Here is a 25,595-nt window from a genome sequence, read left to right as displayed (position 1 = left end):
CTTCATCTGCCACCTGTTTTGCGTTCTCACTACTGTACTGTTTAATGCTGACCTGTTTAAATCAAAAGATCCTCAAACTACTCAGCATTACAGGAGAAGCTCTCTTCCCGCTGTTACAAAGATGACCCATATACACACAAAAAGCCTTTCCTTCCCTGCAATACGTAAGGACAAGATGCAGTAACACTGTAGGTCATCGGACTATTGTGCCAAAATAATCAATAAAGTATGCTGARTTTCTCCCTTGACAGATACAGTCATACTTTTATCTGTGTGCCAGTGTTAACAGTTATCTCAGTTGGATGGATTGTCTGCATTACGACCATGGATACAAGTCAACAGCTAGCTGTATCAGTCAGGAAGGCTCAGCACTGTGCAAAAAGACAACATACAGTGATAAGCACATTTATTWTATTTTCATCATTTAACCATTTTAGTTTCATTTCACTTGTATTTTAAAATACTCCAGAGTTATGTGCCTGCCTTTCTATTCTTCTCCTTTCTTAGTCAAGACTAGCCAGTATCAAAACAAACAAACATTATAAGAAAAAGCAGAGCTGGATGAGAGCACCTACTGAAAAAACAAGCACATTTTTATTTTTTTTGCATGGGGTGGGGCACACATTGTTTTTAAATTTAAAAAACATTCAGCCTATTCAGGTATTCCAACCTACAAAAGCACCAAATGAACCAGGCTCCCTGGAGAGAGCTCAAGCCACCAGCATCCAACTAAGCAAGCTCCTGATGAGCCTGGGATACCCAGTTTCCAGAGTGGGTGAGGAGCGCCCAGGGGCCAGGGGCTGCTCTTCCCTATGGGCAGCCGCTTGACTCCCATAAAAAATTTAGATGGAATCAAAAAATTCCCAACATGGTTTGGTGAAAACATTCAAGCAGTTCCTTTTGTAAGCAACTGTTCAAGAGAATATAATGTTGAATACAAATAGATCTTTTGTATTTGTCAATAAATATAGGAACAAAAAAATGCATACACTGACATCTCTTCATTGGTGGTAACAAGGTCATTTCAACAAATCCTCAAAGCGTTTTATTTGCTTTGGGATACCTCTGGCAATGCCAATTTCAGAAAAATGARTTTGTCCTGTATAGTCAAAATATAAGTGCCTTTTTTTGTCACTTTTCAGTACTTTTAAATCAGAAATGGCTTTATTACATCCTAACAGTGTACCTAGTTCCCACTTTCTTTAACCAGGGCACCACAGTCCTGTAACTCAACTGATCCTAACTCCTTGGCTTCAAGGACTGCTTTCCTGTTACAAGAGGTAAACTCAAACAGCATCAATTGCAGTTTGTTTTGAGTAGCTATGACCTTCATCGTTCTGGGAAACTTAGTCAAGGCTAGGACATTCGTGGTTAGGTTTACATGCATCTTCTGAGGAGAGCGTTGTTCATCTACTTCAGTTTTTTTTGAGTGCTCTTTCATATAGAATCAAAAGCAAGCAGCAATGCACATTAACACACTTTCTAGGCGCTGGTATTCAATACTTGTAACATTTGTATTTGAACTCAGACCTAAATTTCCCTAAAGATTAACAGATGTTCAAAGCCTGAGTTTTGAACTGGGCCCTAAGAGGAACTGACTTATTAGGAGCTAAGTTACCTAGACACATTCTACAAAGAAGAACTTCCAAAGATAAGCCATTTCCTGGGGTTAATGATAAGATGGCAGGAGAGACAAGTGGGATGTTGACTGTACCTTATTTCAGCTAATCATTAATCTCCCAGAGATATCCGGTATGCCTTGAAAGTCCTTGCTATTATGAAGTGCAAATGAAAAGCAAATGAACTTTTGCTCCTCCACCTTCTAGGTGCAGTTTCACTTTGTGTGAAAAAACAGACTGATATCATAACCAGCACATTAGCTTGTTAGTTTGTCTAGTGTATCATTACATCCTTTTCTGTCTACATTTCCAAAATCTACTCTCTTCCCATTCTCAACATTACAATTGCCAGTTTTCACCATATTTCTCTTTCATCTGAACCAGACAACTATCTTCCTGGTTTCTGATCTTATTCTGTCCTATTCAGCTATGTAAGGAAAAYATTTAGTATCATCATACACTAGTTGTCTCCAATTTTTCTATGGCTCTGCCTATGTCCACACGATTTCACCTTTTCAGCCTGGGTGTTCTCCCTCTTTCACAACACCCTTTCTGAAGGGCACAGAGAAGCACAATAGTTCTCTTCCAGGGAAGTCAAGTACTTAGACATCCTCAATACCATCACTTGACCAGWATACTCATCTGAACCAAGTCTCTCTAGAAAAACAAAAATAAAAACAGTAAAAGCCATTCATAATTTAATTCTGATTCCTACCTAAAATCTTTCTTCCCTGTTCACTRGTTTTCCTATTGTTTGTATTCAATTTTAAGTTTAAACTGCTGGAAAAATAAACTATTTTTCTAGTCAAGGCAATTGCTCTACTTGCAGAAGCTTACTTGATTTACGAGGCTTTATCCTTGCCTTTCAACCCCTTTTCTTACCCAATACTCAGACAAGGCTGTGATCTGGAGTCTCTAGGCACCACTGAACCAGAAATAAGTTATAACTTCTGGATCTCTGAAGCGTCATGCAAAGTTACAGCTGTAAATATTTAATATTCAATATTAAAAATGAAGCACTTTCCTCTATGAACAGCAGCATGAACAACTTCAGAACTTCCATTTAGAATTCAAAGACACTATTTTCTCTGCATGAAAGTAAGAGAAGAAAGGCTGCGTGGAAGCTTGTGGCATGATGACACAAGGTAAAAATAAAATCAAACAAAAGATAAAACGGGCCCGATTGTCACTGAAAMAAACTAAACATTGAATCAGCAACTACTTCTGAATTGCTTATCCTGTTCCACATTGTGCAACTTCTTCTGCACGACTTACCGGGCAGGCAGCTCACGTATCTGATTGTGGCCAACATCCAGCACTTCCAGTTTTCTGCTGTCACATACCCACTCAGGCACATTTTCCAKGTGGTTTCTATGAATGGAGAACAAGAGGTATGCTAAATCACAATGTAGATTTACAGGTTATTAAAAATACAGTCTCAAGAGAGGTACAGACACCTGCAGAAAACACACTTGCTACCTATATGCTTCCGTGAGAGTGTATATCCCCTCTTCACTAAGAKGCAATGAGATTCTGGCTGAAGAGGTAAGAAAGGCTCAGTCTCTTCTCCCTAGATATGCAGCCACTGACCAAGACAGAGAAGGCTAGTGCCAAACTACAAGTGTCAAGAGCATCAGAGTATCAATGATGAAGACGTCTTTGCAACAATGAGAAGAAAACTGCTCATTTCATCATCCATTTGAGAGACTTCTCAAAAAAATTATTCATGTCCTACACAGTTACAATGTGCCTCTTCAAWCCCCCAGAAACTCAATGCTGAAAGCCACTCTACTACTAAACAATCTCACTGAAAAGCTTTAAAGGTAAGGGGTTTGTTCTTCTTACATTTGCCTCCACAGAAACTAATCAGTTTAAAAATTGACATTTTTAGAGGYAAGTTTTTCCAAATACTGCACTGAAAACATGTAGTTAGGCATAGCTGGGCACCTGAGCTTCTTCCTGCCTTRAATACAAACATTAGCAGTGCAACACACATGGAGGGGATTGTTGATTTATGTTTGTGCCATATAAGAATCTGAATYCTGAACTTTAAAATCCACATGTGTCTATTTATGTGATTTGATGTTCAGTTGCGCATCTGTGTATGTTAATTAAAGTAATGGATATGTGCATACACATGCACACATCCGGGCTCTTTCATGCACTTGCATCCTCCGCTTCATTCACACAATAGCCTTCAATCAAAGTATCTGGTAGCAACAAAACCCTTCTTTTCCTGAAATAGCTTCCTTTTCAATCTGAAAAAGATTTCCCGAATTCCAAGTGAGCCAAAAATGTCCAAGAAGCCAAAGACTTCCTATCYATTTAATAACATGCCATCAGAAAATCGAGGCACAGATAGGCTGATTAAAAATTCATGCAGCCTTTGTYGACATGATCTTTAAGTTAAGAATATAGCTTTACGAAAAGCATTTTTCAGCAAATCACACTCAGCCACACATGTATACTACACTTAGGARCACAGTGACAGTAACTCATGATTGATGCAACTTATAAATTGATGGCCGCTGTCCCAGGTTAACCCATTAATTGTTATGGTCATCCTCAACAGCTTAGGTGTGCTTTAAGGAGGCTTTTTAATATATCAAATTATCAATCTAATGTGCAGATGAGCAATTCCTTAAAAAAGGAAGACATTAAGCATATGTGCAAGGTGTTCCTGATTGAGCCCTTAAATTGTTAAATAAAACCAAAATAATCCCTTTTCCATTTCTTTCCTAATCATGCCTTCCTTTTTTATATGGGATTTATTGATATGTTCTGACAGAAACTGCAGACAGCCCTGCAACAGGCAGGGCATCATGGAAAAAGGATAAGCTGCAGATGCTGCAAAACTGACAAGTAAACTATCAAACCATGACCCACGTCAGGCTTGTGATACAGACACATTCAGAAAGTAACTTGGGTACATGTCTCATATTGGTGCTTATTTGAATAATCCTGTGTATTTGCCTAAGTACAAAAATCTTAAATCAGTGACATTATTTTCCATTAACTATAAACATGCATTATGCTTTTCACAGTACAAATGAATAAAAAGGAACAGGGAAGAGTTGGCCAGTAGAAGAAAGACCGTCTTCTGACTCTGAAAAATCAATCTTTTCATCTCTCAAGATTCAGTTCTGGTCCCAGCTTCCTCTCAGTAAAATACCAATGAATGTTGTTTTTCATGATCTTGGTTGATGTATGTTCTACAGACCCCATGAATAAACAAAACTAAAACCAAAACATACTCTTACCTYGAAATATCCATATAGGTCAGGTAGTTAGGAACTGGATACACATCAAGGTGAACAAGTTCTAGAGAGTAAAATAGATAGAAATAAATGTGATGTCTCAAATACAGAATAGCCATTTAGGTGCAGATCTTCAAGGGYTATTGTAAGCAGCTAACATTCATAGATTTCAGTACAAGTCAGTAACCTAAAGAAATCTTCTCAGACCTTTGTGAACTGAGCTTTGTTTGTCTATTATGTCCGAGTATATATTTGCTGTATCAGGCTGTACTTGCTACGACGGACACTTCTTAACAGATCAGAAAGGAGAAACTAGAGGATTTGAACAGTTTCACATCAAATTATCATCTTTGTCCTACTCAGAGTTATAACTTAACCTCTGCCAAACTTATTTATCTACTCCAACCAGAAGAATCACACATAAACCGACTCTCCTTTTCTCACCAGTCGCTTTTAGTACAGACATGAAAGTGAGACTCCCCACGCTGAAACAGCAAGTCATGAATAACTCTGGACTCCTCCAGGTCACCATAAGATACAGAATACTTTTCAATACTACAGTACAYGAGCATCTGTACTCTGGAAGTTTTTGCTTACAAGCAGCCTTACAGATGGTATAGCTCCTTAACTACAGCTACTAACATTACATTCTGATTTCTTAAATTATATTTCGTATCTTAAAGTCTCTAGGTACTATTTAGTGTTAAGGTTGAAAGAAAAACAGAATTTAAGCTTGCAAAAAATCCACTGAAGTGAAAATGTAATGAACATTTTAGTCCCATCGTCCAGAGAGGCTGTAAAAAAGTGGTCAAGAGCGCTAAGAAAGGTTAGTCAAGGGGGAAGAAAGACTCTCTTATCTGACCAAATAGGCAGTCAACTGCAAGACCCAGGATGACTTGGATTCTCAGCTCACAGTGCAAAGCACATGCATAAGCTATGTTAACTTTACTTAGCTGCAAAGATCTTGGCATGAATACTTAAATGAAGGCATAGGCCTGGGTAACATCAAGATGACAGCCTTTTATAGGCACTGCAAACTGTTCAGTAAATTCACAGCTCTCTGAGCTTCTGTTTGGTTTATTCCATAACAACCTACTCCAAACAATAAAAATGGCAGTGAAAACTGAGTATTTCAGTTATATAAGTAATAGCAGCTTCTAGAGACAGATCAAACAAATCCTATTAATGGAATATTGGAGTTATTCAGCTGGAAAAAGTTGCATAACTTTTATTTTAAAATAAAAATGAAGTTACTGATCACAGATTTTGTAGCTTTTTGGCTAGAGTAACTAGATACTGTAGTTAAATATATTGTTTTAGTCTGTCTCACAAAAGGCCACTTGTTCAAGCTTCCTTAACTCGAGGGAGAAGCAGTAAATTCCTTCATTTGCCTTGGTAGAGCAATAYATTTATGCAGCACAGAGAACCGATGCTTTCAAGACCTCTCCCGGCTGACAGAGAGAGGAATTTCAGTCTAAATTTTAATATTTCCATGGTTTGGAGACCTTCAAGTGAGCAATATAGTGTTATCTTGAAGTTGTATCTGAAAGTCAGGGCTACCAATAATGTGACACAATGTATGCAGAACCCTCTAACAAAGCATCATGCTGTCTGCCCCCTCCCTGACTCCTCTTGATTACGTGTCTTTTATGCCATAGCTGTGCCACAGAGAGCCAGCTTTGAGAATCAGAACCAGGAAACCACCAGGAATCAGATGACAGCTCAGTCATCTGAAAACACTCTTACCATTTGAGGAAGCATAAAGTGCCTTGAGAAAATATCCACTGATTTTGAGGGTCACCAGCTGATTTCGTTCACAGTGTAACACTTCAACATTGTTAAACGCTGTTGCATCCAGCTCCCCAAGTTTGTTGTCTCGGAGATCCAACTGGGTCACATGATGCAGAAAGTCTAYTTCATCAGCCACCAACCTCCTAATTGAATTCAATCTTGCAGATAAAAAAAAAAGACATTAGATGTAGTTCCATGATAGGCGCATACTGCCAACACAATACTCACTCTACAATCAGTTGCACTGCATTGAACTAGCATGCGTCAAAGTTCTGATCAAGTTTGATTTTTAAGTATTTTTCTCTTCAGAATGGCATTTTAAGTGGGATGGATCAAGTATTTTGTTTTACTGTCATGAAAAAGGAATTGTGATATCAAACTGCTTTTCAAACCACTCTGAAAACTACTGATAAAAAGTTCCAGAAGAAAGGAGGTATTATTATTATTGCATCTATAAAAATAAAAGATGATCTGGTTGTTATTTTTGCCTGATAGTATGGAAAAGAAAAATAAAACCTCTACACAGCTCCTGCTGGGCTTCAAAGAGCTGTCAAGAGCATCTGCTGGAGAAGCCTGACAGACACAAGTAATCTGCAAATATCAGAGTACTGAAAGGCTACATTTAGATTTATGAATTCCCATATTTTCTTCTCACTTCACCATGTTCCACAGTGGGTAAATTCAGAAGCCAAAAAAATGTTGAAGGAAAACAAAACAAAACAAAAACAACTCAAGAAGCATGTGCCTGGAAAATGAAGAGCACAGACTTTACCACATCTTCACTGCAATGCACTGAAGTGCTAATTCTCAGCAACTTCCCCAGACGCTTCAGTTCAAATGAAGTTGATCTAAAACTCACAGCAACATTTGAGATTCTAGAGCATGTCAAAGAGCTCAGTTTCAAATTCTCAGCTCTGACCGTAACACTTTAGAATCACAGCAGTAATTTCTATGGATCCATTAAATCCCCTAGTGAGAATCAGAACATACACCTGTAGTTCTGTCATTGCTTTCTTTTGAGTACTCTCCTCTCTGTATTATAGCTTTATGTCTGCAAATTAACTACATTTTCCAATTATGAGAAAATAAGGAATATGACCCCTCCACCACTGCAGCCTACTTCTTCTATTTTTAATTTATAAAATGATGTTTATTTGTGGTTTCACTGAGGCAAAGCGCTTTTCCRTGCAGCAAATACGGTTTGCAAATACAGTCAACATAAAATATCCAAGGTGGCATTACAAGGAACCAATGTTCACTGCTTGGTGCAGAAAGGAGATTGCAGACAATGAGAGGGCTCTCAACTGCACAGTGAAAACTCACGGCAAACTCAGCCAAGCTCACAATATTTCACAGCATCTCTACTCTGATGCCAAAAGTGATGGCCTTGGAGCCCCTAATCGGTATCACTACATTACTAAAAGCTGAACTGCTGGACTAGCTGGTGCAGGCCTCAAGATCCTCTTGCTCTTTTTGAGCTTCAAACCTTGGACACCTGGGAAGCAGAATGTCTTTGACAAAAGCACTGACAACAGACTGGGCCCAGGATGTGAAGACTTCTGTTTCCCTTCTGGGATCAGAGGCTGCTTTTCTTTTCCTCTCCTTCCAAAACACAATTAAAACCCAACAAGTCAGTTCATGTATGTCTCCTAGCATGCTCAAAATGAACCAGAGCATACATAGTTGAATTCTAACCAGAAAAAAGAAGGTAATTTAGGGATAAAAGTCACTATCCAAGATGCTTGTTTTTTCTTCTTCTATACTTTTCCTGACCCTTGACATCAACCACTAGCATCAGGTGGTCTGATAAGTCATACAACCTACTTCTATTGGGTTTCATACTTTCACGATAGATAGCCTTTTGACTTAGCTACGCAGACTGCACTGATAAAAATATAGGCTTTAACAAAGGGGATGAGAAAGCAAATCAACACAAAAGCTAAAGCACAGAGGTTTTGTTGCTGCTAAAAACAACAACAGATATACTCAGACACACATATTTCAAGCCTGCCCAATACATCTCAAAATTCATCAATTTTAGCTATTTCCTTAACTAGCTTATACTTATGCTGGACCCTCCTGCACTGCAAAGGCTACACAGCATTATGGTAGGGCTGCAAATTTCAGCTTCAGTAGCCTAATTTAACTAGATAGTTCTGAAATTCATCATTATCTGGACCCCACCATCCAGGCTATGAAACAGCCTAGYTCAGCAGATTACAGGAGCTGACTTCCCTGAAGACTAAGAGAGCCACCTCACACCAAAAGAGCCATTCATAGGGAGGAYTGATTTACACTCTGCTGAAGGCATCAAAAATATTACTATTCATGGTGGATCTGGCTTTGTAACAAACATACAACCAAGAAATATGTTTTTCTCCTCTCACCTTTACTGCTCGTTTCTTCACCTCACTCATCTGTAATATATCACACAGAATCTCTTTGGGTCTGGGACTATAATTTATATTATATTAGTCTGCATCAAATAGAACAAGGAGTCACAAACATCCCAAATTCTTTTTCATTTATTCAGTGAAAATCTTAATTTTCCCCAAAACTCATTTTCCCATCTAATAATTCCCCTAAACACTACCTCTGAATGCTAAATCACACTAATCACTGAGAGTTATATAATACAGTCAGATACGTGGTTCAGTGGACTAATACAACAGAGCCATACCCAGGGGCTACTATGATAGCCAAAGAGAAATTGTTTCAAAACTAGTAATTCAGATTCACTTATTTTCCTCCTTTTCCAATACCTACCTTAGATCCACATGTTTAATATGAGGCATCCTTTTTAACACCTGAAGGTTGAGGGTATCCAGGCAGTTCCCTGACATGCAGAGTTTATCCATAGCAGTTAGTTTCTCTAACACTCCTGGAATGTCAGTGAATTCATTGAAGGACAGACTCACATAGCTGAGCTGATGCATATGCTCCAATTCATCAGGAAGGGACTGGAGAAAGTTACCATCCAGCAAAAATGTCTGCAAGCTATCAAAGGGAGAGGTGGAGTGGGGGGAGAGGAAGGAAACAGAGATCTGTTCAGTTGTTACAAAGACACAAATCAACTGTAGTTATGGTGAAATAACAAGTATAAAAGAGTAGAAAAAGGTTATGGAACAATGCTTAAACATCATCTGCTAAAGAAAATATTGACTAAATATTTTTAAAGCCTTGTCAACTATGAAATGCAGAACATAAAAGGTCTTTGTATCACATCTTCAAACACCCCCAGAATTGCAACTTGCATGATGACGACTGACGCACAGTAGCAAGAAGCAGGTTTGAAGATTRTCTTTAGCATGAAGATGACCCTTGTTTCAAATACTGCAGACACAGGCCCCAGTGTCCAGACACAGACCATTTTCCCACCACCCGCAACTCACAACTGCTTCAATACAAATCTACGAGCCAGCTTGCTGTGATACAACCCAACAGAATTTAGGTTATGTACAGAGTCATGTAACTGTTTACTGTCTTTATCATCAGGCTGTATACATTAAGTTTTAAGAGAGTACTTGCTTGTGCATATCGCCTACAACTGCTGGAACATTTCTGAGCGCATTACAGGACACGTTAAGTTCAGTCAGGGTCGRGATGCTGCAGACTGCCAATGGGAACTCTCCTAAATTATTGTTAGAAAGGTTAAGGCTCTTCAATTTGGTGAATCTACAATGAGATAAGGGAAAAAAAAGGGAGAGGGAAGGAAGAGACATTTTAAGGAAGCAGAACATAAACATATCAAGTTGCTCTACAATAATTATTGCAAGGTAGGGTTGGTTACTTAAATGAAAATGGCAGGTATTTTTATTTTTTGTGCTCAATCTTCAAAACAAGCATGGAAACTATCAGACAAGTTTGACATCACTTGCAATAGTTCATTGATCTTCATCAGGCACAAGAAAAAAATGCCCTCCTGAACAACAATTGCTAAATATATTTTCCTATGAGTGTAGCACTGAAAAACAGATCCTTGCTGTCCTTATGAAATTTGTCATTTCTAATGAGGTCTTCTGTGGCATATGATCCTGTACTAAAGCACTGCTGTATTTCTGAACCACAATACATTTCTTGCTAGTAAGACCACCCATATAATTTGTGACACTCGTAACAAGATGCAGGAATTTCTTAGCATATCTGAACACAAATTTCTCRCAGGTTAGCTCAGCTCCATTTGTGTGAGTAGACACTTCAACCAAAAAAACCTCCTTAGAATATTCAAGWTGGTTTGAACAGAACTGGTAAATATGTCAAAGTAAAGCAAAATTTAGCAAGACTTCTGTAGCAACAGAGGCAAATTCTTAAACTCTCAGTTAGGCATTATCGATCAGTATGCCGCAGTTTGCACTGATTTCAAAATTTTGTCCTTGACACATCACGGATCTCCTAAAATACCACCTATTTGTCAAGTCATCCAAAGAGGTAACTTGCATATTCTTGCCTCATTGYAAATGACCAAAARGACTGCTTAGGATTTAAAAAAAATAAATTTAAAAAAAAAGAAAAGAAAAAGAAAGMGAGAAGGAGAGAGAGGACAATCCAATTAGCCAGCCTGCATGTTCAGAAACATTATTATGGTTGCCTAACAACCACTGGGAGGTGTGCCTAAAGGCAAATAAATGGATGAATGAAAAGATCTGTGTCAGATTCCGATACATGGAAGGAAGTTTCTTTTCTGACATGGTTTACACCAGGGCATTTTATTTGGACTTCATTTTCCCTTCATTAGGTCTCAAGTCCTTTATTTGTATGAGCAAGCTTTTATATAACATGTTAATGTAATGAAGGTTGCTCCTATGAACGTTTACATTTTACGTGAAAGTAATCTCTGACAGCATATGCCAAGTGCATCTACATCCTCAGTATTGGCTCAACATGTTCCTACCTCATTCAGAAAACAAAGACAGAAAAAGCATCAGTCATTAAAAGGATTATAAAGTTTGAATGCCAAAAGACTCTTAAAATAAAGCTCACAAGCTATTCTAATTAACTGACATGTGTCTTYATTATTGCCAAAGTTAAACTCATGCAACTGATCAAAACTCAACATGAAAATACAAACAGTGCCTTCATGCCACATTTGAATGGGCGTTGTAAGTAAAGTATGGTTTTTATCCCAAGAGACAGGCTGCAAATACACTGAATATTTACAAAGATTTCCAGCAAGCACGGGAATGCTATATTCTCTATTGGTGTTCAGGAGTAAAGRAGGTAGGGAAAGCTAAGGAAAAATAATGGCCAAATTATCACAGATTTTGACCACCCTGTGCCATGCTGGAGGCAGAAGTAGTTTGGAACAGACTTGTATGGGGACGGAACGAAATCCTGCAATCAAATTACTGCTGCAGGGGAAAAAAATGCTACTGTGCAGAAACAATGACTAATGTATCTCTAGAGGGAGAATTGTAAAATAAAAAGGAGGCTAAGGGTAAACTAGCTGATGTTAATGAGGGCTGCCAGYCAGAAAAAAAAAGAAAGCCTTCCTGTTCCTCTACTTTGAGAGAAAGGGCTTAAAACCCTTGAACCTAGGTTTTGAACTAAAAATTTGTAACATTGGGTATAAACCACAACTTGGCATTTCTTTTAAAGGTAGCTGGAGACTTAGGTCATAGAGATATTGGCTTGAAATTTGGGGGTCAAAGCCTATCATATGATAGTGTCTGAGTAAGAACTAATCAAAATTTCTTGTGAACATCTATCTTTCGCATATACTCAGCTGAAAAAAAAAAAAAAGGCACCCCCACCAACTCCAAAAGGCTGTACTCGAGAGAGAGCGAGAGAGAGAGAGAAGCCTTAGAGGTAGGGTGCATACAAGTGTATGCTTGCACAATGAACCACACAACCTATTTCAAGTTTTCAGCCCTGAAAATCTGGATATCATGTGTGTATGGTCCCTTATCACCTTAATTCTCTTCCAATACCTTCTCACTCCTCAACTATCTCAACAAAAAGAGGAAGGAATGTATGTGCAGTACATCTTTTACTACCCTAATGTAGGTTTATTAAGGGTCTTCTGTGAGTTAATTGGTATGTTAAATTCCCAGTGAATTTAATTATAAAGGATAAAATGAACTGGTCAGCAGCCCTAYATAATAGGTAAATAAGGATAAGTAATACTTCTCCATACTGGAGATACTCAAATAGAAGCTGAAAATGCACTTAAAAGTGTATGTCAAATAATCCAGAAGAGTGCTTGTTTTTAAGTCACATTTAAGGAGAAGCTGGGAAATGAACACTTTAGTTAGAGCAAATGGGCTAGCTGAAAACAACTGGCAGGAAATATATATATATTCTTCCCCCCTCTTTTGTGAGCATCCTCACAGAACAGCATCAATGACAAAACATTATTAATTAAGACTGGAAGGCATTTGCTCAAAGTTAAGATCTGAAGTCTACTTCTCATCTTTGGTCACTCACCTCACGTTATCAMCACCACAAACTGATTAGCCTATCTTCACTATGGAGCACTGCCATGTTGCACATTTAAAATGCTGAATTGCTTATAGTGTTTTTTTTATATCTAAATAAATTTGCAGTCAGTAGCACCAACTGCTTTTTATATCTAGATAAATTTACAATCAGTAGCAGCAATAGCATTGTAGCATCAATATAAATAAATATGAAAGAAATATTTTACAGACTCAAGCTTTCTGTTGCTGCTGTGCTTGCAATGCTGGGCTTTAAATAGGTTTTACAGAATAACATCCCTGMTGTTTTCTCACACTCAGATCTTTACTCCTAGAAGAAGTGGGAGCACACAGATGCTGCCACCACAGCATTTCTGGGAAGAAGAAAAGATACAACACTGCTCATTTGTTTGAGATATCAGTGTAATGACTTCATATCAAGTACCTACATATGTCTCCTTCCTCCTCTCCCACCTTCCCCGGTTCTAGACTTTGCTGTCCTTTAAAAAAAATAAAGCTGAATAGCTGTCAATATGCTATATTCAGCTAGCTTACAAAGCTATTATAAACTATTATAATAACCAGCACAAAAACACTTATTTCCCTGCCCCAAATCAGTTCTACTCTAAACTAGAGCAAAATGTTGACATGTCAACCCTGTCTTTGAACATGCAGTACAACTGAACACTAATTGCCATAATTGAGCCAAATAATACCAACTTACTTAATCCTGAAGCTGCCACTTCAGGAGTGGTTTTAGTTTGACATACGCAAAATGAGGAGAGGGGATAACAAGAGGAGTTTGTATCACGGCAAAGCAATGAACTCACATGCTAACATCAAGTTCAGATCGACTTGACGTGCACAGCAAAGGAATTTGCATTACACAATACAGCATTTGTGTTCCTATACGTTGAGGAGGGGCAGGCGAGAAGAGTAGAGTGGAACCGGCCATACACTGATGCTGGAACACAGCCATAAAAACCTAGCCTGACAAAACCAGGCTTGTTCTACTCTTATCAAAAGCACTTAAAAAGTGATCCTCTACAACACCCAGAAAAGATTATGTGCCTTAATAAGGAGCTCAGCCTAATGAACACTACCATTTTCCCAATGCAGTCCCYAGTGTTTGGAGTATCTCATGATTAGGTGGTGATTATCCCTGAATATTATCATGTCCAACTGCAGCAGAACCATCCCTCAGCTCCAGCACCACTTCCAGCAGAGCAGCATATAGCAGGTAAGTGTTGGAAATACAGTCTGCCACCTTCATAATGCCTGCTTTGGCCACTAGCTCATCATGAAAAGAATTTACTTATATTTACTTATAATCTTGACTCACTAATTACCATCTTTGAAATAAGTACTCTGATTTACCGCCTTTTTGTGGYCACATCAGATTCCCCCCCATCTCCACAGTGTTATTGCCCATRAGAGTAGCTAGCTTAGTGCCAGAAGCAGTTTCATAGCATTTCTCTTCCCAGAAAGGTATAGCTCTGAAAGCTTCCAATTAGTTAGAGAATTAAAAGGAATCATTCCAGTCCTCTCTGCCCTGCTAAATTTGTCAAGACTAAGCTGAATAGGGGTAGAGAGTTTTTGGACAGCTAGGGAAATTCATTTGGATGCTGCAGGTGACGTTTTACCTAACTGAAGCCAGTAACGGTATTTTCCACGTCAATACAGAAGAGTTTTTGATACATAGAGAGGAGGAAGAAGGAGTTTTGCTCTCTTCCACTCTTTCCGGGCTGGACTCCTGCTCATCCAGAAACCATGGAGCTTATGTCACACCACAAAAAAAGTGGAATAAAKTGACCTCAAGAGTCGATAACTTATGTTGTGGGCAAGGATCAATTTTAGTCAGCTCCAAAAGAAACTTGGATGAATTTTCCATTCCTTATCAATTTCTCCATTAGCTGAATGAATAAATGAAAACAGTTGTATTGAATTTCCATTTTCTTCCTCCTCTACCCTTTCTTAAACTCCCATGGAAAAAAAAAGGAGACTGATAGTTGCAATTTTGCTATCTTTATTACCCTTTGTGGCAACACACCAGTAAGTCATTCTCGTATTTCTTCTTCCTCTTCCCACTTTAAGCTATAAAAGGCATAAGAATTCTGGACAACAGATTTAAGACTATGTGCCAGAATTAACTGTTAGATTGTCTTTGGGGGGCAGGGGAAGGAGAGAATGGACCACACTATATGAAAAGGAATAAAATTAAGCCTAGGCAGTTATTTTTCAAAATATACAAATAATCACAAATGTCAAGTCAAACAAGGACTATATCCAAACTTCAAGACAACACTACAGCCCTTATGACAAAGTTGGTAAGATGGCTATAAAGACAGGAAAAACAAAAGTATGTTTTGTTAGTGGAAGTAATCTGAACTTAACTTATTTTACTCTGCAATTATCAATTTCTGYATAAACCTAGTACACATTGCTTTAATAGGGGGAAAACACTGCTCTCTGAGGAAGAACAAAATTCCTAAAAGAAAAATGAGAATGTATTCTCCTTCTCTGTATTGAAAATTTATTTTTAAAATGCAAAAGCATAAGCTAAGAGTGGATTACTGAACGAAAAATTATGATAGACTGTTCAGAAACATTTCTTTTTAAAGCTGAATGCGTGTGCCTATTTGCAGAATAGAAACAGTTACCAGGCCAGTCTTTAATATACTGTCAATCTGCACCACATTCTTCATGCAAGAGGCTGTGTTGATAATCTCCAAATCTTCCTGGCTAAAACAAAACAAATTAGCTTTTTCCTCACGCTGGGTGTCTATTGTTAACAAGCAGAAGCAACAGCCACTGCATCGCCAAAAACAGAAGTGCTGTCCATTGGAGCTATTACATACTGTTACTAAATACATATTTAAAAACATGAAAAGAAAATGCTCACTTTGGAAGCCATATCGAAAAACAATAGATTATAATAAAGAATATATTCACTATTTTTTAAAGTGGTATTTGCAAGAGTTACTGCTATATTTAGTTTAATAGTTCCACTAAACTGAACACAATTAAGCATAATAATTTCTATATTTAGAATACATTATTTTTAAAAGTTGTTTTCTATGGCATACTTCTTAATGCCATCTATTTTTTTTCCTAACACTATCAAGTAGTTCACTGTTTCAGAATGAACTGGAAAACTCAAAGCAATTTTGCAATATGCCTTACTTATTTATTCCAACTCGATTCTGAAAAATTTTTAAAACAACATCCATGAGTTTTTTGGAGTATTCATATTAGGGGTACTTTCTTGATTTCTAAAAGCTATACAAATGGTACATGGAAGACTGACTGATGATGACACTGATCCTGAAAGATGCATCAACAAAATCCGAAACACTTCCTTCAAATTTACAAGTCCTTTACAAACTGAACTACAAAAAGAAAAAAAAAAAAGCAGTAAATTTGCATAAGGGACATACTGCAAGCATCGTCCTTAGTATAATAAATGGCAAAAAAATATTCTGAGGCTACAGAGCTGAGGGAACCAATGGAGCACCGGAACATAGCAAACATTGGATGGAGTTTTTTTTTTTTTTTGTTACCAGCATACCTCCGGTTGCTAACATCATGCCAACTGCTCTGCCTTGCTTTCTGCTTAGAGGTCTATGTTTCAGTCCTTGGCTTCAAACAAAAGAGGACAAACAAGTATAAAAGGTCCTGGCTCTTAAACTGTCAGAGAGCGAGAGAAGCCTTCCAACACCTCCCCACTCCGTGTCACGCAGCGGCACTCCGCTCCTCGTGGYGGCACACTCACCACTTTAATGGATGCATTTAAACAACTGTGTCCATTTGAAAACAGATTTTTTTCTAGGAGACCATCCTTTAAAAAAAAAAAAAAAAAAGTGAAGCCAAGAGAAGGAGGAAACTCGGATCATCTCTGAATATAGGAATTACAAGAAACACAAGGGGCATAGGTTTTGCTGAAGCAGTAGCTGGCTCAGTTGTCTTCCTCTAGGACATCTACCGGCAACGACATTTGGGGCCTGGCCGAGGAGGTGTGTATTTGTCAGGTCAGGTTGACTTTATTCACTAGCCTCGGTTTCATATATATGTACTGACAGCAATAACTTCAAGTAGCATTTCATTACACCTTGACACCAGCCAACTAGCAGACTGGAGACTTTAATCCCTGCTCCTGYTCAACCCCTAGCGACAAGCTAGGACCAAATTATGTCCAGCCCCAAGTTCCAGCCAGCCTTATCTATTCAGTTCACACTGGTCAGGTCATTAACACTGCTGCTCATCCCACTTAAGCAGGGCTTTGCTTAAGGATCCCCAAATTACACGTTTTCAGATTAAAATATATCTTTATATATATCTCACACCAACATCTCACACTAAGTCCTCTCACTTTTTCATACCCTACAGAATCCAATTTTAAATTGCTGCTACTAGACTAGAAGCATTTCAGCTAAGATTCCTGAGAAGAGAGAGGATTTCTAAGAAGGGCTCTGGGGAGAAAAAAAAGGTATAAATTGATCTTAAGATAAAAATCCATATAATCACTGTTAAAAATTAACCACCACAGATAGAATAACTTGATCTTTAGACAAAAGAGATGCGTGATAAGCCACAAGAAGTTTATTTTAACAATGAACAAAATGATGCTTGCCAATTTTATCAACCCTGCACTTTATGATATGCTTATGTTAAAAAGTAGCAGTGACATGTAGTGACAATTTACTGTTCATTGACTCTATTTTCAATAATTAACAAATAAACAGCATTCTTGGTATGAAGAGTTTTTTTTCCTAATAGTACTGACTGAAACAATTATATAGAAATATAAAATGTGCTTAGCCCAATAATATAGAGCAACAGTGACTGGCTCATTCATTGCTTCAAGTGATAGCACCCTGCAAAACTACTAAACCTGARTATCTGTTTGCATTTCAGAATGACAGTTATGAAGTTTCACTGTAAATTAAGGAAAAGAGAAGAGAAGAGTTTGGAAAGACAATATATATGCAAGTCTCACCTTTATGATTACAAATCTACMAAAGAACTTTAAAAGATGTGAAATAAAACCCGTGGCAATTTCAGACTACAAGTGACTTCAATCTCTCTATTTGCAGTAGAAGGTAGCCAAAATAGCAAGGACTTTAAGGCAAATTCCCACCATATGGGGATATCATCATGAAACACGCCAATTTCTAATACTCAAGAACTAGAGGATCTCCTTCAGGGGGAAAGAAATCCTTCAGCTCCAAGCATTCAGTGGGTAACAGAAAAGCTATTATTTTCTTCTACCTTTGACATACCTTTTGTTTTGGAATCCAGCATTCATAAGCGTTTGCTAAATGACCACCTGAAAGTGATTTATTAAAAGCAACAGCTAGCACCAAGAGCTGCTGTTCACATCCAAGCATAATGTTATTTTGGAGTCTTAAATACTTCTGGGCTTACTTCACTGATGCTGTGCGCCCCAAGTGCAGCTGTATTTGCTTTGAGAATTTGGTATAAAATCCAACAGTACCAAATCAGAATGGCAGGGATTTTATGGCTGCTTTTCAGTGATTCAAATGAAAAAAACAAAAACAAACAAAAACACACCACAAAACTCCTGCTTTATCCAGGTACGTGCTACCTCATGTAAACCCCCCAAAATTTTGAAAATGGTTTTGTTAAATTGGATGAAGGAAGGAAAAAAAATTGGCCGACTAACAACCTGTGTCCCCAGAAATGACTGAGTTTCCCTGAATTTGCACATGCTTTCACGCTGGCATTCACCAATAATTTCCAAAAGATACAGTGTTCCCTTTTTGCTAGATATTTTTGCATTTTGCTGCTAAGCTAGATCTACAGCAGCAGTCAGGCTGGCTCAAGTTCTCTGGCAGCACAAGTAAAATTCAGTTTTCTTACCCTAAAGATGAGAAGCTAGAACTGCACTGCTTAGGATAGTAAAGCACATGGCTAGGGAATGTACTCCAGAGAGCCAGGCTTGTTGCTTTAGCTGCTGCTGGGAGAATAGAGCTGGGATGCTGTTCTTCCCAGCCTGCAGTAGTAATCATCACCTTGGACCGTCCTTTCCACTGGTAGGGCTGTGGGAACACCAGCAGATGCCAGTTACATACAGCCCAGGGCAAGGCCACCCACGCTGGTTGGAGACAAGGCTGGAAGACATCGGCAGTAGCCTCAGAGACCAGGCAAAGGGAAGGACAGAGCCATGGGGCAGGTGTTGAGAAGACACCGCCCTGATCCATGGCACTGTGCCTTGTAACCTTCCTAATCATTCATTCTCCTGCTCCAAGTTCACAGACCTTCGCTGACTTTTTGGCAAGCTCAAAGCAACGGAAGCAGAGCAGACTATCATCCCCTGGCAGAGTAGGATCAGTTCTCAAAAGAACAAGAGACTTACCTGTTTTACACCACCTCAGGTATAAGACACTTCTCCAGAGAAAAGGAGAAGTTTCATTTGGTGAATTGAACTCTTTCACTATTGCACTTCCAGGCCCAGGCTAGCAAGGAAAATTTTAAGCACTTACTCATGCTGACTTTCAGCAAGGCTCTTTAGCAGTTCCTACYACCGCATCACCAGGAAAGCATTAAATACACAATGATATTGCTATCATGCTATTTTAAAATGCTTTCTAACCCCAGTCAGAACCAACTGTACATACACGGAAAAAATATAATTGTCTCCTAAACATTTTCTGATATTTTAAAAAGCAAAAATGGTTAAAATGATAAAATAAAAACATTCATTATTTGCCCATGCTCATCACTGAACTTCTGCTAAAATCCCACTTGCTATCTGGAGATATTTACTGATATTCACAGAATCAAGTATTTGTCTCCAGGCTGTGTTCATCTGCTCTTGGAACTGCTGCCTGTTTTGTTTGTGAAGCAGGCTTGCTGAGATCCTTCATCTTCCATTATGCCAAATTTTGTTTTTCCAAAAGAAAATTGGAATTATGTAAAAATGCAACAGCCTGCATAATCCATCTTGTATTTTTTAGTTATTTTTCAATGAGGAAAGATTAGAAATGTGGTTTAAAACCTTCCATCTGAAGGGGACCATCCACATATAAAATCTTGAGGTACACTGCAATTCAGTTACCACTGAAATTAAAATCAGTTTCATATTCAGTATGGAAACATTTGTCTTTCTGAATACAAAAAGCCTGCTGATTCCAGTTCTGACACACACACACACACACACACTAAATCATTCAAATCACTGTTACTGCCACTATCTATTCATTTGCAACACTCTTGGATGAGAAGACACTGCAGTGAAAAACAACCACATAATAATGAAGATCAGATAGAAACTTGAAGGTCACGGTTACCAAGAAAGAGGAGTAAGGGTAGGACAGAGAAGAAATAGATACCAGGCACGATTTATTAGACGAGGGATTTCTTTGTTTAAGGGTAAAGGAAAAACCCTTTAGCAAAGTTCCACACAGTAGTCTCCCTACCTAGAATGCATCTCTTTGATAGGCAGCTCACAAACTCACTCATACACTCATGTAAGTAACAGAATGAAGAAACATGGCCTGGCTTCAGTAGTTAGATGGAGAACAATGCATTTTGAAAACTGCATTTTGGATTGAAAATAGCCTTCTGTTTTGAAGGCAAACAAGTAGCAGTCTGTTTCTAGCATATAGAGTTAATTCATTTCTGAAAAGTGTAACAGCCTGGTCATTCCTTCACAAGAGAAGGTATTAAGAGTTAAACCAGCATTACTTTATTAAAGTTCCTGCAGATCAAGAGTCCTTAGAAGAAAGACTGTACAGGAAGAACAGAAGATAACAACTAGAACCATATGACTTTACCTTTGTAATTCAYTAAGCGCTCTACTTGTGGATGGGCTAGGGTTCAGCCTCAGAAAGTTCTGCTTTAAATTGAGATGAGTGAGGTCTTGGCTATAAAACAGGTTGGCAGGCAGATGCTCCAGGCTGCAGCATGAAAGATCCACTGAGCTTATACGCTGTGATGCAACCTAGAAATCAAACAAACCAGTATGTTAATAGTGCAATACAAGAAAATATTTCCTTCACCCCCTACCAGCACACGATAACACTTAATCACTTTTCTTAATCACAGCAGAAGTCAGCATCAGCATGTGAAGCTGATCCAACACAGTTCACATTATTGGTGCAAGTTATTACATGGCTTCTTTGGCTCTGTGCTGAAACTAGGTCCACTGAGGGCCAGCAGGGGCAAAAAGGCACAGATTTGTCAATCTAATTTGTGAAATGAATTCATTTTCATCAATTAAGTTATGCAATACACTAAGCAGAAAAAAAAGATAGGGCATTTGACATAAACATTTCTGTTAATAAGCAACAGCAACAAGAAGGCAGAGTTGAAGTCCTTTGTTGCTGCATGACTGGTAAACATACCAAGGCAAAAGCAAGTGGAGGTGAATCACCACCCTAGCCCAATTTCAAGAATCAAAAAGATATATAAATGGAATAACTTTTCATTTGCCATTTAATCTTGGGAGGTGGGTACTTTAGCAGCAACAAAGAGTTAAGCACTCAGTTCTTCTCACCATGAATTAGAAAACTGTCCAAGAATAACCAGTAAAAACATGATAAAGAAACAAAACAGATCTGGGGGTTTAGCCCTGTTATCCAGAAAGCAGGAGATGAGACAAACACAGTCTACAGCAGCTGGAGAAATCAGGCTATCTAGCATTATATATAGGCAGTTTGTTTCACAAAGACCATATCAAGTAACAGCAACTCTGTTCCTTGCCACATCTCTCAAGACAGTGCTGAGGGAGTGGACTACATCCCGCTGCCCTTCATTATCATTACTTAAAAAAAAAAAAAAAAAAAAGTGATGCAGAGCAGTTCCTTGTATTTTCTGCCCAACACTATTAAAAATCACTTCATGAAATCTTTCTTATAAAGGTATGGAGATACTCACATTACAAAAGCATGATCATAGTGTAAYGTAATACAGTGAGGAGAGTGGGCAAGGATGAAGGGTTGGACGCCAGCTTTGCAGGAAGAGAGGTGTTTCAGCCTTGTCAGGCTCAASGAATGAAAAACAAAGAGCTGCGCCCTACTCTCGGGCTCGAAGGACAGCATAAGCACTACGCGAGCAGTTGCAGAATCTGGCAGCTGCTCCCTGCCACGGAAAGGATCGCTTCGTTTGGTCACTGGCACAGTTAGCTGCCTCCGGTGCTAAGACTCCGCAAGCACAAACAGCACATGTAAGGGGAARAGGAGAAAAACCTCACACCAGCGCATGGTGATGGCATGTAAGAGCTTCTGCGCTCCTGTCAAGGAGGTATCAMCCGATCTTCTAGGCAGGAATATAGCCCTGTTTATAGGGTACCCTGAACACAGAGAGTATTTTTTGCTGACATAAGGCAAGTAGATGACACTGAAAGGAAGGCCAAGGACTCCCCCCATCCCTTYTCTCCCCTTCCTGAGCTCAGCAGTCTCTTTTGTAAACACGCAGCCATACGCTGCAAGAGGAACAGGCTGCACAGTGTTTTTCTCAGACGCGACCGTTAATAATCCAGCTCTCCCACAGTCATTGAAACGCTTGAATTTTGGTTACTCAATTAGTTCACTCCTTTTGTTACTGTTGCCTCTGTTTTTCTTCYCCCTGTAATACTAGACAAAAACTGTCCACGGGCTATTCTGGGCAGCCCTTTCTGAAAGCCAGGTAACCAGTCTATTCACGGTGCCAGAACCAGCCCAGTATGATACATTTCCTATMACACAGGAAACATAATAGATGAAAGAGTTGACACCTGTTAAATTAAAAAAGAACATGTGATTTCAGGTATGCTTACATATATTGCTGTTCAACTCCTTGCTTGGGATGCAATTCAAACAGTAATAAGCAACCCAGCAGTGCTTAACACAGCATGTCACGCCAAAATACTGGAAGTACTAGAACTGATAAATCTGACTGTGAATCACGATCAAGCAGCTAACTAATTTAAATTTTAATCTGGTCTCAAAAGAAAGGATGGAGATCCTTTCTTAAAAATCATCAAGCCCTGTAAAAATATTAATTAATGGTAATTACCACGACAAGTTATGTCTTTTTTTTTTTTTTTTTTAAACAAATCACTCTGTTATGTGAGGAATTCCATTAAGGTTTTTATGCAATTGGCAGATATTTAATGATGTCTCTATCATAGAGATAACTAAGAGGTTAAAACCATATATTTTGAAAAGGGTTGGTTCTGGAGCCAATTACAATTTTATTGATTTTTTTTTTTCCAGCAAAACAGTACTCTAACAATTAGTTTCTGAATCCTTACAGGAAATACTCATATAAACAAATACAGTTATTCTCATGCATGGAGATAAAGTCTTTTCTCTTTTCATTGCTCAATACTGTTCTGTATCAAATTCCAGGAGAACAGAAGGACAAAGATGAACAACAARGAAGAGAGAAAAAGATCATCATCTTAAAAATACTGTCTTTGGTTCACCAGAAGCTTTCATAGTTGTTCTGAAGTTGAGTATTAAAACTCAAATGATATTGTTCACAAATTGAGCAATGAAGGGATATGTCAATCTTGCGTTTGAATTGATCTAGATATGGTAAGGACTGTGCACATCTGCTTACTTCTTTGTTTGCTACTGTTTATTAGGAGCAAAGCATTTTTCTAAAACATGGCACAGCTTTTGATAAAGCACTGGGTTTCCTGGACTCACTGTGGGGAATCATCACAGACACAGGCTGATAATGGATGTGATCAGAATACCCCTGACACTTGGAAGAATAAAAAAAAGTCCTGAGGAAAGGACGTATCTGAGGAAGTAGGTCTCTCTAGAAGAKAAAAAATTAAGACATCCCACTGTAAGTAAATACCCCAACAAATTATCCAGGCTGGGTTCAACAGACCTGTGTTTCAACAAAAATACTGAAGAGTCAATGTGGGTAGCATTACTAGCTAGACTTGGGGGAAACATTTCTTAGATATACGTGAAACAAGCATCAAATTCATTGTACCTTCCTCCCCCCTTCTTGGAAAACTTAACTTTTTTTWAAAAWKKKKKKWWWMMMACATGTACATACATATGTAAGAACTGCAAGCGTAAGATCACCAGTCTCTCTGGAATGTTATCTAACAGCATCCTACACTGAACACATTCTTAATACTTGTTCTTGCRTGAAATCCTTGGTCTCTTTCCTATATGGAAACGACTGGGAGAATGACACCCTTGGAAGATGGTGTATGATACCATTCCAGACACTGTAGCTGCACACAGTACGGTGTACAGTTAAAGTCTGGCTTTGCCAGAGCTACAAGACTTGCAACAGTTTCACAACAGTGTTGCTTTAACACATAGCAAGTTACCTACTTGATAAGTATCAGTTTTCATTAAGTTTTTTAAACCAAAAATACAAAGGAATAAGATGAAATATTTTGCTCTGCTTCATTTCCTGAATATGATTTTTWAAAAATTGTGCGTTATTTATTTTATTGCCAAGTCTCCCATTGCAATATTACAGAAGTAGAACGTAAGGCCRAATACAACCTTATATATCAAAACAGCAAAGTTCAGCAATGGAAGACTATCAGTTCATGTAGGAGCCTCAGTTATGTAAGCCAGGCCTACAGGGTTTTTTGGTCTCCATTTGAGAACAGCATACTGCAGTGCAGTTTCTAAGAAGTGGTACACAACTGCAGCAAGTGCACTACAAAAGGCCCTTTATCTTCCCACTGCAAATATTAAGAAGTTGTCATCATGCTTTTAATTCTTCCCCAACAGCAATAAAATGCAGCTTTATTCTGCAAATACCACTGCAAGTACTAGTGCCAGAGAACTCTCCCTCCCGCAGGCAGTAAAAGTTCTGTTATTCCCCACCTAAGATCTGCACACTTAAAGAATTAAGACTCTCCCAAACATGAAAATTCATTTTTAAACATTATTTGTCCCACGATAATCCTTACAAGTATAAACAAGAATTCACAACAGCCAGTGGTGTTGTAAAAAAATTTCTGGCAAAAGTCTTTTTTTTTTTTTCTTTTAATATAAAGGAAATAGTATTTCAAGACCAGTTAAAACATGGTACRGGTTCACCATAAATCTTAAGCAGTTAGCAATAAAAATTCAGGAAAAATTTTGTAYCAGCAGATCTTCCTGCCTCTTCTTGCTACAGAGCACGTTGTTTGGCCCGGCAGAATAATGCCCCCTCTGTCGCAGAGCTGCGCCGCGAGACTGACGACCGCCTTTGTTTTCAAGCCTTGGCTACGCTTCAGAAATGATCTGTTGCTGACAGTGGATGTCAGCAATGGACACAGCTGAACCCAGCTGTACGGACAAGCACAGGCCTTGTTTACACAAGAACATCTTTCCGTATGACCTGCGGTGTGAATTTAAACCAATGTAATTATGTCGTCTTCCTGTTTTCCCTCATCCCCTTCCCTATAGCTCTATTCAGATAAGAGATTACTACTTAAGACTTCAGAAGACAATTAAAATAACAAAGCAGTCCACAATGTAAAGGCAGCCAAATTCTCAGTCTGTCTGAACCGAACTGATGATGTTAAATTACATCTGCTGCAG

At 38.5% G+C, this 25,595-nt stretch overlaps 1 protein-coding gene across 1 annotated transcript in view; it reads right to left on the bottom strand.

Annotated features, from left to right (window-relative positions):
• PHLPP1 (PH domain and leucine rich repeat protein phosphatase 1) overlaps nt 1-25,595 on the bottom strand; it is a 150,233-nt gene that overhangs the window by 27,628 nt on the left and 97,010 nt on the right. Inside the window, exons 4-9 of the mRNA XM_085309974.1 lie at nt 20,877-21,043; nt 10,196-10,342; nt 9,434-9,664; nt 6,623-6,825; nt 4,880-4,940; nt 2,895-2,990 (exon numbers count right to left, since the gene is read on the bottom strand). Of these exons, the coding sequence (XP_085166100.1) occupies nt 2,895-2,990; nt 4,880-4,940; nt 6,623-6,825; nt 9,434-9,664; nt 10,196-10,342; nt 20,877-21,043 (905 nt within the window). The remainder of the gene's footprint in view (nt 1-2,894; nt 2,991-4,879; nt 4,941-6,622; nt 6,826-9,433; nt 9,665-10,195; nt 10,343-20,876; nt 21,044-25,595) is intronic.

Source organism: Rhea americana, unplaced genomic scaffold (assembly GCF_003343005.1).
Source record: "Rhea americana isolate MKP2758 unplaced genomic scaffold, rheAme1 scaffold_31, whole genome shotgun sequence".
In the NCBI taxonomy this organism is placed as follows: Eukaryota; Metazoa; Chordata; class Aves; order Rheiformes; family Rheidae; genus Rhea; species Rhea americana.
This window is presented reverse-complemented; position numbering and strand designations above follow the sequence as displayed.